This window comes from Mus caroli, unplaced genomic scaffold (genome assembly GCF_978045245.1).
Source record: "Mus caroli unplaced genomic scaffold, Mus_caroli_1 scaffold_7, whole genome shotgun sequence".
NCBI classification, from domain to species: Eukaryota; Metazoa; Chordata; class Mammalia; order Rodentia; family Muridae; genus Mus; species Mus caroli.
In genome coordinates, this window is record NW_028227262.1 from 34412606 (window position 1) to 34425542 (window position 12937).

A 12937-nucleotide genomic window follows, 5' to 3' on the forward strand; every position below is an offset into this window, starting at 1 on the left:
TTGTGCTAAAGTCTGGGAGCTTGCTACAGTCTTACCCTCAGGGCATCCTTCTATTGTTCCCGCATAGAGAACAGATTTTTTTTCCCCAAAAGGTGCATTTTCTGTAACAATTGTAGCTGCTTCCTGTAAACTCACCTCAACACAACTTTGAATTTGCTTGTGTTCCTTCCTGGACAAATTACACATTTTCAATATCCTTTTGCATCAGGATATTTGTCTCATTACAAACCCCACTAAACATAACGGCAGCAACTGTATCATAATTATAACCTAAACGTTAGACGTATTGAAAACTTCTCTGCAAAGTAGCAGTCCATCGCCTTTAAATTCAGCCTCACTTGGGTTCTCAGAACATGAGAGAGAGGACTCTGCCAGAAAGCAGCACAGATGGCCTCCAGCCCAATTCCCAGTAAGCATCCTTATTCCTCTCTAAAACCGCAGGAGTGCAGTCTTTATTATCTCCCATTCAGATTGCTGGTTTTCTAAACTCCCACCAGAATGGCTCATCAAACTCTGCTTAGAGCATTTTAGGGCTGCTGCAGCCTACAGGGAGGGGGCACTTTCACATTCACCTTCTTCCCACAAATTAATTCCAAAGTCATAAAGACACCATGGTCAGTTAGTCACAAACAGTGGCTCCACTTACCGGTACCAGGTCTCAGTATCAGTTATGTCTTCCCCATTGCTGTGTTAGTTGAAATAACTAACAAGAGCAATGTGTCCTGGCTAGCGGTTCGAGGGAACACAGTCAGGAAGGCACAGTAACAGAACTGTAAGGAAGCTGGTCCTAGCGCATCCCCAGGCGTGAAGCAGAGAGTCGCAAGGGCTGCAGCTCCGTTCACTTTCTATTGACTTTCTTTTGGTTCTGTTCAGGACCCCAGGCCACGGGAAGAGGTCAGCCACATCCAGGCAGGTCTTCCTTCTTCAGTTATACTTCTCTGGGAATTCCTTAACAGACACACCTGAAGTTGTGTCTCCTAGATGACTCTGAATACAATCAGGCTGACGACAAAGACTAACTACAGTTTTGTTTGGGTTTGTTGTTTGTTGGCCAGGGAGCCAACCAAAGACTGGGCTGCGTTCACTGGTGTGTCTCTTAAATCTGAACAAATCTTTTATCATTGGCTATGACTTCGATCGCTTTCAAGAACACAGGCGTGTTGTTTTGTATATTGTTGTTGTATGTTGTTTGTATCTTAGTTTAGGCTCTCCCTCTCCCTCTCCCTCTCCCTCTCCCTCTCCCTCTCTCCCTCTCCCTCTCCCTCTCCCTCTCTCCCTCTCCCTCTCCCTCTCCCTCCCCTCTCCCTCTCCCTCTCCCTCTCCCTCTCCCTCTCCCTCTCCCTCTCCCTCTCCCTCTCCCTCTCCCTCTCCCTCTCCCTCTCCCTCTCCCTCTCCCTCTCCCTCTCCCTCTCTCCCTCTCCCTCTCCCTCTCTCCCTCTCCCTCTCCCTCTCTCCCTCTCCCTCTCCCTCTCCCTCTCCCTCTCCCCCTCCCCCTCCCCCTCCCCCTCCCCCTCCCCTCCCCCTCCCCCTCCCCCTCCCCCTCCCCCTCTCCCTCTCCCTCTCCCTCTCCCTCTCCCTCTGTATCCCACATGTATGTGCTGAAGTAAAAGGACAACTTGCAGGTGTCATTTCTCTCCTTCCACCAAGTGAGTTCCTGACCTTGAACCTAAGTGATCAAGCTTACTGGCAAGTGCCTTTACCCACTGGGGCATTTCTCTAGCCCCCTCCTGGGTTGTTTCAAAGAGCATTCTGGAACGCTTGTGAGGTTCTTTACTGAGAACTTTCTGGGTGTCAGCTGAGGCTTCCTGCGTCTGAACAGGTGTGAGGCCTGGAGCTCTGCCATGCAGGGGGGCTCTGTCCTTCATGTGCACTGTGGGCAGGCTCAGGGGCTTCTGATGCTGGTACTAATGGTCTTGCATGCTTGAGGCCGGCATTTCCCAGCAGTCTGACTGAGCTCTGTAGCTCTACTCTGTAGACCCTGCAGCCCGTTAAGTTAGTACAGATGCACCTCCAGAGAGGCAGGCAGAGAGACAGAGGTGACCCCAGAGACCCCCATGAAAAAGCCCCGGAAACCATGCTATGAGCTTTCCTGATCACTGTCCTGCTTTAACCCTGCCTGGACGTAGCTCTTTGCCTCCTGCCCTGTCCCTCCTCTGCCTATGGAGGTCACTGTGGTGTAATACAAAGATCAGGGCTCAGGTGCTCAGACCCAACTTACATCTGTGTCCTTGGGAGTATTGCTTTACCTGTGGGCCTGAGGATTCTCACCAACTCGTAGAAACAGGAAGCTGAACTCTTTTCCTGGCTGGTGATGGGAAGTATTCTGTGCTGGGTGTGTATGAAGCAGGCATTTAGGAAACACAATTCCTTTCCTTACCCCTCTGTCCTGAATTCAGCATCACTGATGTGGGGAAGTCATTGGCCAGAGGGAGGCCTTGATGTCAGCATCCTGGGGTCACCAGAGTCTGAGACAGTCCACATGGCCCCGGCACTCAGTCAAGGAATACAGCAGAGGTACAAGGGTGGTGGGCTTCTCTCTATGATGGGTTCTTTTAATGATCTCTCTGCCTAGGGGCCTTGCTAGTCAGCACCCTCCGCAGGCTCCACCTCCTTTCCCAAGCAGAATATCTTCCTGTCCACTCTTGCCTGGTGTCCTTATTGCTACTGAAAACCATCTAGCCTAAAAGTCACTGTTGCCTCTCTCTCCTGGTTCCTACCTAACCTGTTGTGATGGCAGCCTTGGTCCGAACACCGAGACATTCTATTGACAAGGAATATCTAGGGAACAAACTTCCTATCCCTTGATTTCTCCAGAGACAGTGTTAGATATTATTAGATGTGTCCATCAAGACTGGGCTCTCTGTTTATGTCCCATTAGCATTTGTTAGCACAAGAAAGCTATCAAGAGCAAAATATGCACGGGCTTTAATTGATGTGCATCATAATGAGATGTTCTTGTCAGTGAACTGTCCTCCTCCAAAGGAGGACTATATTTTTAAAATATGGTTTATTATGCATTTCTCATTATAAAAATAAAACCCACGTCTGGAACACAGACAAGGTGCTGGCTCTATGGGAGGCCATTACGCACACAAATGAAAACTTAAAAAACAAAACAAAACAAAACAAAAACCCAATAAAAACAACAAACAAAAACAATAATAAAAACAAAACAAACCAGAGGGAATATGTCTGGAGTGCTACCATGAGGGTCACCTGCATTCCATGGGCTGGAAGGTGGCTGGTACAGACCCTGGCCATTACCACTGCTGCTACCATTACCCCATTAGCCTCTTCGAGCATCCAGGAAAGGTGCCCTGAGAGTCGGAAGCAATCTGGTTTATAAGAGAGGAACGAGTCTGTTACTACTGTGACATTATAGGAAGCTGTCAGGCATGGTCCCTCCTGAGTATTCACTGTGTTCCACGCCCTTTCTGACAACTTAGTGCTTGGGGAGTCACCAATCCTCAGGCCGGTGGGAAGACACAGCAGAAGGTGACAGAGACCTCATCTACCCCAAAAGAGAGGGACTAGATTTAAAAAAAAGAGGGCTTGGATGTTTTCCTAACTTTGTGCTTAAAATCCATGTCACACTGGCAGGGCATGGAGTCAAGGAGCCAGAGACTAGACAGTAGGAAGCTGACACACTGGAAGAATATATCTTAGTCAGCAGGTATGGTGGCCCCACAGGTTCATGTATTTGCATGCTTAGTCCCCAGTTGAGGAGCTGTCAGGGAAGGATTAGGAGTTGTGGTCTCGCTGGAGAACGTGTGCCACTAGAGGTGGGCTTTGAGGTATTTAAAAGCCTATGTGAGAGGTGGCTTAGAGAGTAAGAGTGCCTGCCTACGCTTCCAGAGGACCTGGGTTCAGTTCTCAGCACATAAAAGGTTGTTCACAACCATCTCTAGTTCCAATTGTGAGGAATCTGGCTCCCTCTTCTGGGCTTTGTGGGTACCACATGCACATGGTGCACATACATACATGCAGGCACAACACTCTGTATACATAAAATAAAAACAAGTTAAGTGTAAACTCACATTTAAGTTATCTTAGGTGTTAAACCGACAAAAGACTTAATAACAAGACCCAATTTAGACAGGGCACGAGGTAGTGATGGCTACCGAACATTCTTAAAAATGGACAAAACTTTCCAAGGACAGCTTTATCAGTAAGTGCTGGTGGCCTTAAAAATGCAGACCTTTGGATTCGATTAGAGAGTTCTGCTGCTACCAGCACATCTGGAGAGATAAAGATATGCACAAAAACTTAACACTTAAGATGAAGAGTCCTTCTTTTTCAAGCCTGCAAAATGTCCCTCACAGCTATCTGCACCACTGTGATTTTAAAGAGGAAAAATATTAAGCCTTCAGCTAAACATTTTGTGAAATGATGTAGCCACAGGCCCCACCTGAGGCTTGGGAACTAAAAGGGTCCCGGGAGAGCTGACTGGAAGCTCTTTCCACATTAGAGAGCCTGGGGGAGATTAGCATTATCCATCATTGGCATAAGCTGGGGACCCAGAATGCCATATTTTCCCGATTTTGCCTGGAATGATAACAGCTCAGCGCTGTCACCCTGGTTACCCCATGCTAACCAGAAGCTCTCATTAGCAACCACATCTGATTAATAGAAGCAGGGAGAGAAACAGCTTAATTATCAGCGTGACAGACCCCAAACCTCAAACCCCAGGGCTCTCGGTGGGGGATGGGCTCTGACTGAGGAGGAACATCTCAGGATTGGATGCTTTATGGACATCAGTTTGTTTTTGGTTTTGGTTTTTATTTTTTGTTTTTTTATTGTTGTTGTTTTTGGAGGACTGTTGTTATTGTTGTTTTGGGTGCTCAGTTGGGGCCAGGCACGTGTTATGTGCTTGCCTTGGCTTAATTCACTGCACTTTAAATTAATTTAGTAATTTTTATGAGGAAGCCAGGCCACAATTGTGTATTGAGAGCAAGGAAAGTGAGCAGCAGAAATGGACCCCATAGGGGTTGACAGGTGTGATGGTTTGTATATGCTTGGCCCAGGGAGTGGCACTGTCGGGAGGTGTGACCTTGTTGGAGTAGGTATGGGTTCTAATACCCTCATCCTAGCTGCCTAGGAGTGAACATTCTGCTAGCAGCCTTCAGATGAAGACATAGAACTCTCAGCTCCTCCTGCACTGTGCCTGCCTGGATGCTGCCATGTTCCCTTGATGATACTGTACTGAACCTCTGAATCTGTAAGCCAGCACCAATTAAATGTTGTCCTTTATAAGACTTGCTTTGGTCATGGTGTCTGTTCACACCAGTAAAACCCTAACTAAGACAACGGGCCCCAGAACCAGGATCCTTGCTAGTGTTCACACTGCTATTCCCTAGAGACCCACTCACCCACCATCCACTGCTCACCCATCCCTTCTCTAGCACGTCACTTTACCTCTTATCTGTCCATGCTCCATCCTCCCATCCATTCCCAGCCACCATCCACCAAAGAGATGCAAAACCATCTATTTGCATCCAGCCACAAGCTTTTCACATTCTATCCGTCTATCATTTATCCATCAAATTTCTCTCTCTCTCTCTCTCTCTCTCTCTCTCTCTCTCTCTCTCTCTCTCTCTCTCTTTCTTTCTTTCTTCCTATCTATCTCTATCCATCTATCAGTCCATCTACCACTCATGCACCACTGACCCAGCATGTATACATTCAGCTTCCCTACATTTGTTGAGCTCATTCTGTGTCAGGCATTCTATGGATATTCAGGACATGGCAGTGATTTTAAAAAGTTCTCACCCCATGCATCCTTCTTTATAGTGTTTAGGCAGAGACAGAAAAGATGGATAGTTTAAAGATGCACTAGACAAGGCAAAATAAAAGCAGGTAAGTAGGTAGGGGATGGCCTCCGTGGATAAAGGCATTTTCTACCAACGTGACAACCTGAGTTCTATCCCCAGTTTCCACATGGTAGAAGGAGAGAACTGACTCCTGCAGGCAGGCTACTCTCCAGCCCCTGATCATGCATTGTGGGATATAAATGAGCAAATAAACACATAAATATAACCAACAACTTAAAAATAAAGAAAAATAGAGAGAAAACAAGTGTGTTTGGCATGTGTCTATAACCCCAGCACTTGGAAGGCTGAAACAGGATTTTATGTTTGAGGCTACCCTTGGCTACATAGTAAGAACCTATTCCAACAAACTGTCACCAAACAACATTTAGGAGAGAGAGAGAGAGAGAGAAGCACAATTGTTTTAGAGTGACCAGGAGAGGTGTCTGTGAACAAGATGGCTTTGAGCGAAGGCCAGAATGAAGGGAAGGCAGCAGCCGTGGGCTATGTGGGGAGAGCAGGGTAGGAGAATCAGTAAGTATAAAGCCCCACAATCACTGATGTGAGAAGCAGGTGCCTTCCTGCCCATGTGAATTTGTCTAAGCTTCCCCCTGACTCTCTCACCAATTCTTCACCATCCTTCAGTTTGGGCTCCTGTGGTCCTCTCCTTCCATCATTGGAAAATGAACGCCTTATCTCGGTAGCCCAGCTCCTGGGTCATTAACGTTCCTTTGTGGCTTGTCTTTTAGGGTTCATAGCAATTGCTTGGTTCCAGTGGAGAGTGACCTTTCAGGATTCTCAGAGGCCAGGATGACAGAGTCACAGACACATTTTCCTACATCGTACAGGCTTTGAGTCTCATTCAGCACTCAGCCATGGAATGCAGTTACGTTCTATGCCAGTGGGACAGCTAGAGGCAGCGTGCCACAAAGGTGACAGGGACTATGGAGAATCATCACGTTGGTCACTCAAGTCCCCCTTTAAGGCTCATAGTTCCCAAGCCTTCTCATAGTTATCTAGTGACTGTACCCCTTACTACATCTCTTTCCCATAACAGATTCTCTTCCTAGGCTGGTATGATTGACAGAGGGGAAGGAAGAAGTGGGGGAGGTAAAGCCAGAGAGCATGGCGTGCCTACAACCAGTGGACCCTGGATGAAGCAAAGAAAGGGGGTCCAGCTCAGCTATTCCTGCAACAACTCTACACAGTCACATTTTTTCTAAATATGATTTAAAGATTAAAATTCTAAAGAATGCCTCAGGTCAGTGACAGCCAATGTGCTTCTATTATCTTCCAGATTAGATCTTTATTTGATTGACACATTTGAGAGAGTCTGCGCTGTGCAGCTCTGAGCAATCTCCTTCGTACGTTATTCGTTCTTAGAGGAGAGTCCAGCTCTATTGTGGTGGGTTTTGAGCCCACATTTCTGTCGCCCTGGGATTGAATTAGTTTGTGACCTTGTCATGTTATTCCAAGGAAAGAGATTGTGTGCTCCCAGCCCTAAGAAAGAAGGTCTGCAGTGTGTGGTGGTTTGAAAAGAGAACTATCCCCCAGGGCCTCGGGCACCGCAGCCCTTGGGCCCATCTGGTAGCACTGTTTTGGTGAGGGGTGAGTTTAGGTGGTACAGGCTTGGTGGAGGAGGTATGTCACTCTGGGTAGGCCCTGAGAGCAACAGCCTCCCCTGCTTACAGTTTGTTCTCTCCCTTTTGTGCTTCTGGGTCAGGGCGTTAGTCCGTAGTTTCCTGCTCCTGCCACCATATAGGCTGTTTTCCTGCTGCCCTGGACTCTCACCCTCTGGAGCCATAAGCCCAAACAATCCTTTTCTTCTGTATGCTGTCTTGGTCACAGCATTTTGTCACAGCAACTGGAAAGTAACCAGTACACCATATATCATAGAACCTTTATTATTTTTCCTCTAAATTCTTAGAAACGTACATGACGCCCGTGCTCTAGCTGTGATTCCATTTGATAGACATTTAAAACACATCTTCATGTATAAATATTTTACATTTGGTCCATAGAACAGATAATTTTACTAAATAATACTGTAATTTTTTTTTAAAACAGGCTCTGTATATAGTCTGAATAGGCATATATTACATATACTTTTATATAGAGATAAATTTACTTGGTGTTCTGAGAATAAATCCTTATTGCAAAAAAAGAAAGCATATATGATAATACAATTATCTTCTTCCCTCTGGGCAAAAACTGAAAAAAAAAGTTACACATATTCACAGTTCTCACAGTAATTGTACGACCTTTAACGTTGTGCTCTATAAGGTAAGTTTGGGTGGAAATCAGGGGATTTCTTGCCAAACATCTCAGAGGTGCTTACAAACATGAAATACACTGCATTTATCTCAAAAAGACTTGTTCTCAGTTTCACATCAAAGAACACCGAGCAGCAAGAAGGAGACCTCCTGCCCTCATCCTAAAGGGCTTCCTACACAGGTGGGGGTAGGTGGGGGTGGGGCCACGAGACACAGTGGAGGGTCCTTGCATTCCACACCTGGGACTCTGGCGACAGGCACCTGTGCACGCTGGTCGGTCGCAGAGTCTCCACCGAGCAGGCAGATGCCTCAGCCACACAACCCTGTTACAAGTGGCCTAGGGAAGAGCTGGTAGATTGCCTACACAATATCACATGGGGCGCTAAATGCCACATGTGAGGATGGGTATGCATGTGTGTGCATTTCTATGTGCATACATGTCTGCATTCTCTACAGTGTGCTTAATGCTCTGAGGGAGGGAGATAGCTTATTGCAAGAACTGGTGTGCTGGTCACTTCTGGATGAGAATGACAAGAGATTCAAAAAACCCACGGTCACAGTTATTCACCATAGTTATTAAGGGTTAGTCATGAACACGGTTTGTGAGCTATCAAGCTAAGAAGCTACGGGACGAGACATACGCTTTGCTACATGGGGGTCCACCCTCTCTGCAGAGGAGAGAGGCAGAGTTTCTGGAACTTTCCAGAAACTGTCTCCGCTGGCTTCACCAACACAGAACCCAAGGCCAGAAGGGACATGTGATGTCCCCACTAGAGCAGGCTAGCAAGGGAAGCTTAATGCCAGGGTAGGGTGGGCGGAGCCTCTGGAGTAACCCTGCTCCATGAGTGGGCGTGTACATCTGAAAGTTTTCCAGAAAGGTGGGGGGTGGGGGGACAGCAGAACAGAGTGGCAGTGACAGTCTAAGAGGGAAACCAGAGTGAGCTGGATTGGTCCTGACTTAGAACCTTCACCTTGATTTCCTTGGTCATTGTTTGTGCCAAACTGGGCAGCTCAGAAGGACCACAGCTCCCACTTGGGGTAAGTCCTGGGATGGTGACCAAAAAAGGCAGTTGTGCTTGTGATTTCTTTTGTTCCTTCCCAGTACACAGGACCCTTCTGGATGGGCTGTTGTTGTTAATGCCACCTGGGGAGGTAGGGCAGGGGACACTGAGCTGCCCGGGTCACAGGGTCACAGGGACAGAGGACCCTCTCCGCACTGATCTGTGAACAGTCTGGGGGTGGGTCCGGGAAGCTGCCTCAGGAAGGAGAAATTGAGAAGGAAGAGGCAGAGCCTGCTGGCTCCCAGCGGCCATGAACAAAATGCCGTAGCCCTGGTCCATGACCAGTTCAGAGCCAAAGTGGGCAGAAAAGTCTGGATAACAGTCTACAGTTGGGGCACAGGACAACAGTCTGAAAAAAAGACTAAAAGCCAGGAGCGCGTGGCCGCAGCTATCACCCTCTCTGGCAGCATAAAAAGGAGCAACAGTGGCAGTGACAAAGGCTAGCCACCTGCTCCTGCTAAGGGGCCTCTACGGAAGCCTCCAGAGGCGGCTGCCCACTCAGGGCCCACCCAGGGTCAGACTGTCCCCCACCTCCCCTCTCTGCATGGTCATGGTGTCTGGACCTGCCCCTTGAGGTAGGTGGAGACAGAGAGTATCTTCAGTCTTCAAGGGGTGTGGGTACAGCCAGTCCAGAGTGCCAGTGTAGGGGTGATGAGGGGGCTGCACCCCTAGATGTAGGCCTCCTTGCTGGCTGAGCTGCCAGCCTGCGGCTGCTCAGGGCCATTCTCAGGGCGCACAATATCTTCACTGGGCTGAATCATGACCTGGAGACGCTGTGGGCAGGGGGTTGGGGGTAAGTAAGGCCCTTTGCAGAGAGGACCAGCCCCTCCCCTCTCTCTTCCTCCACCAAACCCAGCTCTTGTTTCCTCACTAGCAAGCCAGATTTCCCATTCGGTGGAGACCACTTGGCCACAACACACCCGCTCCCATCTGCATGATCCAGAGTCTCCTGACTGGTCCTCTGATGTCTTTTCTGACATCATCTTCCTTCTGTCCTCAGCATGATAGCCAGGAAGATGGTCAGAATGCCTCCCTCTGTGTTTCAGGACCCCACAGATTCCCCTTTCATCCAGGGTAAAAGCCAGGTCCTACAATGCCCTGTACAGTCTGGCCACTGCCACCTCTCAAATTCCAGTGTCTCCCTATCTCCCCATCTCCTCTCCTCACTGCCCCTCCCCCTCTTCTCCTCCCACTTCAGCCACATTGACCTCTTCTGCTCTTCAATCACCTCTGGGCCTTTGCAGATGCTGTCCCTCTGCCTACCACAGCCTTTCTTTCAAACTCTTACAAAGTTTACTCTGCCTATCCCACTTCCTCCTCCTGCTCTCCGGCTACATTATTCTCCCTCCAGCCAACCTCATGGCATTTTGATGTCTGGACCTTTGTACAAGCCTCCCGTCCCGCCCTCCCATCCCACCTTCCCAAGACCAGTCTTTCTGCATCTACTACTCAACCTGGCTTTTCTTCAGGCTTCCAGGCAGCCTCCTAATGCTGCTCAACCCAGGCAGGACCACAGTGCCTCAGAGGTGTTCCCTGTCACTCTAAATGGCACTGGCTTGCTGACTCAAGCCTCCCCACCTAGCCCGTGAGCTCCTTCCATGCAGAAGGGCTTACCTGCTTCAGAGAGCCCTTCAGGGTAAGGAACATGTAAGCCATGTACCCGGGGATGAGCACCATGGAGGACAGAGCCATGAGCCAGCCCACACCCTGGCCCCACTTGGGGAAAACGTAGCTTCCCATGGTGAGTGGTGTCATCTGCACAGCACTGAAGAGAAACACGCCCTGTGGATTGGGAAGGATGTGACAGTCAGCTCCGAGGGTGAGACCAAGCCAGGTCCTGCCTCCACTGCAGCTGACTCTCACGGCCTGCCATCCTTGTACTACTCCACAGGCAATGCCTTAAAGCAGACTCCTCTTTCTGGAAAAGGCCCGGAGAGGAGACACCCTCTCGCCCAGCCTTCCTGCCCTCCTGCCCTCCTGCAGGCTAGCTTGTATAGGGGGCTGGATGGCCTCTCCAGGCTACCATGATCTTACACACAGCACAACCTTGGCAGCAGCCCAGTTCCCACCTCAAGGACCTGGGGTGTCCCTGCCAGGGCTCTCGGGACCTCAGCACCCCTCAAGGAGGGAATGAGACTTGCTGAAGAATAGAAGGGTCTACATGTCAGGAACCTGGGCTCCTGGGCTGGGCTGAGCTAGGAGAGTGACTCAGGACAACGGTCTGGGTACTGAGTCTATGAAAAGGTCATGTGATCGTTCCCTGGCAGGCCTTGACACAGATGAGCAGCAAACATGGGTGGAGGTGTGGGGGGGAGCGGGGGCGAAGTTACTACTCCCAGGGAACAGAAGACCTGGGGAGATTTACCCAGCCCTCATTCCCAAGAGTTTTCTCCAGGGAGCTGAGCTGTCTGTACCACAGCCTGCCTCATCCCAGGGGGCTAACTTCTTCCCAGTGGGCTAGCCTCATCCCAGTGGGCTAGCTTCATCCTAACAGCTGGTCAAGCCTCATCTTTACCGCCACAATGATGGGTGTGAAAAAGGACCAGCACAGCTTCCACCAGATGCAGGGCCTGGAGCCAACCATCTCCTGGATGTTGTCATAGAACCGGTTGACACCTGTGACATGGGAGTAAGAACAGAAGGCAGAAGAGAGCTACCACGACAGGACCCAATTCTATTTGAAGTGCAGCCATGAGCAAGTCCCCTCATGTGTATGAGCCCCAGTGTCCTTCCTTGTCTCTTATATGGGGCATGTACTTTGGTTTGGTTTGGTTTGGTTTGGTTTGGTTTGGTTTGGTTTCCGAGACAGGGTTTCTCTGTGTAGTTCTGGCTGTCCTGGAACTCACTCTGTAGACCAGGCTGGCATCGAACTCAGAAATCCACCTGCCTCTGCCTCCCAAGTGCTGGGATTAAAGGCGTGTGCCACCACTGCCAGGCTATGTGCTTTGGTTTTAATCAAGTCTTGTGGTGTCATAACATGAAGACAGGAGGATATGTAAAGACATACCTGCCTAGTGCCCCACCCACAGACGCCTGTCCTAGTCATGCCTTCCTTCATTGGCTTTGCCAGGAGGACACATCTCCCCATGACAGTCTTACTATGAGAAATGAATGGTAGCTTCTGAAGAGATTCCAAATTTAGGAAATCAATGTTAATGATAAAAGACCTGAAGGCCTCAGAACAGAGCAGGTTGTGCCCCCTGTGGAAAGCCACAGAGCCAGCAGGGAGGGGACTATTAGCAGGGAGCAGCAAACAGTGGTCAGAGGAGGGTGATTGGGTGCAGGTGAAGGATGGGGGAGGGGCACATTTGGGAAGGACATTCTTAGGGCTTTGACTCCCAGGCAGTCATTTGGGGAGCCTTGGCCCCACAAGAAACAAAGAAAATAGACCCTTTGTGATCAGTTCTGGAATAGTTCACACCTGTAATCATACACAGCCTTACAGTCATTGAGCACATGACTTAGAAAACTGTATAGTCTGGAGTCCCCCTTTTTCAGATAAAATTTCATTTTTTTCACATTGTGTGTGTGTGTGTGTGTGTGTGTGTGTGTGTGTGTAGGCACATATGGAAGCTTGTGGGAGGCACTTGTCTCCTTCTCCAGGTGGGCTTCTGGGGGTGTCTTGGTGCCAACTGTTTTGAGCCACGTCACCAGCCAAGTCCTCTAATCAATTTCAAACCAATCTTTTCATCCTCAAACTTATGAAGTCATAATGGCTTGCATTTTTAAAGATTTATTTACTGTTACTTTATGTGTATAAGTGTTTGTCTGCATGTATGTCCACACCATATACATG

The 12937-nt window shown here is 48.9% G+C and overlaps 1 protein-coding gene across 2 annotated transcripts in view; it reads right to left on the reverse strand.

Annotated features, from left to right (window-relative positions):
- Positions 1-7705: 7705 nt before the first annotated feature.
- The window catches only part of Slc6a1 (solute carrier family 6 member 1), a 34404-nt gene continuing 29172 nt past the window's right edge, over positions 7706-12937 (reverse strand). For both annotated transcript variants that reach the window (XM_021164828.3, XM_029478912.2), the window contains exons 14-16: positions 11657-11757; positions 10756-10923; positions 7706-9914 (exon numbers count right to left, since the gene is read on the reverse strand). In XM_021164828.3, the coding sequence (XP_021020487.1) occupies positions 9810-9914; positions 10756-10923; positions 11657-11757 (374 nt within the window). In that variant the 3' untranslated portion in view covers positions 7706-9809. The remainder of the gene's footprint in view (positions 9915-10755; positions 10924-11656; positions 11758-12937) is intronic.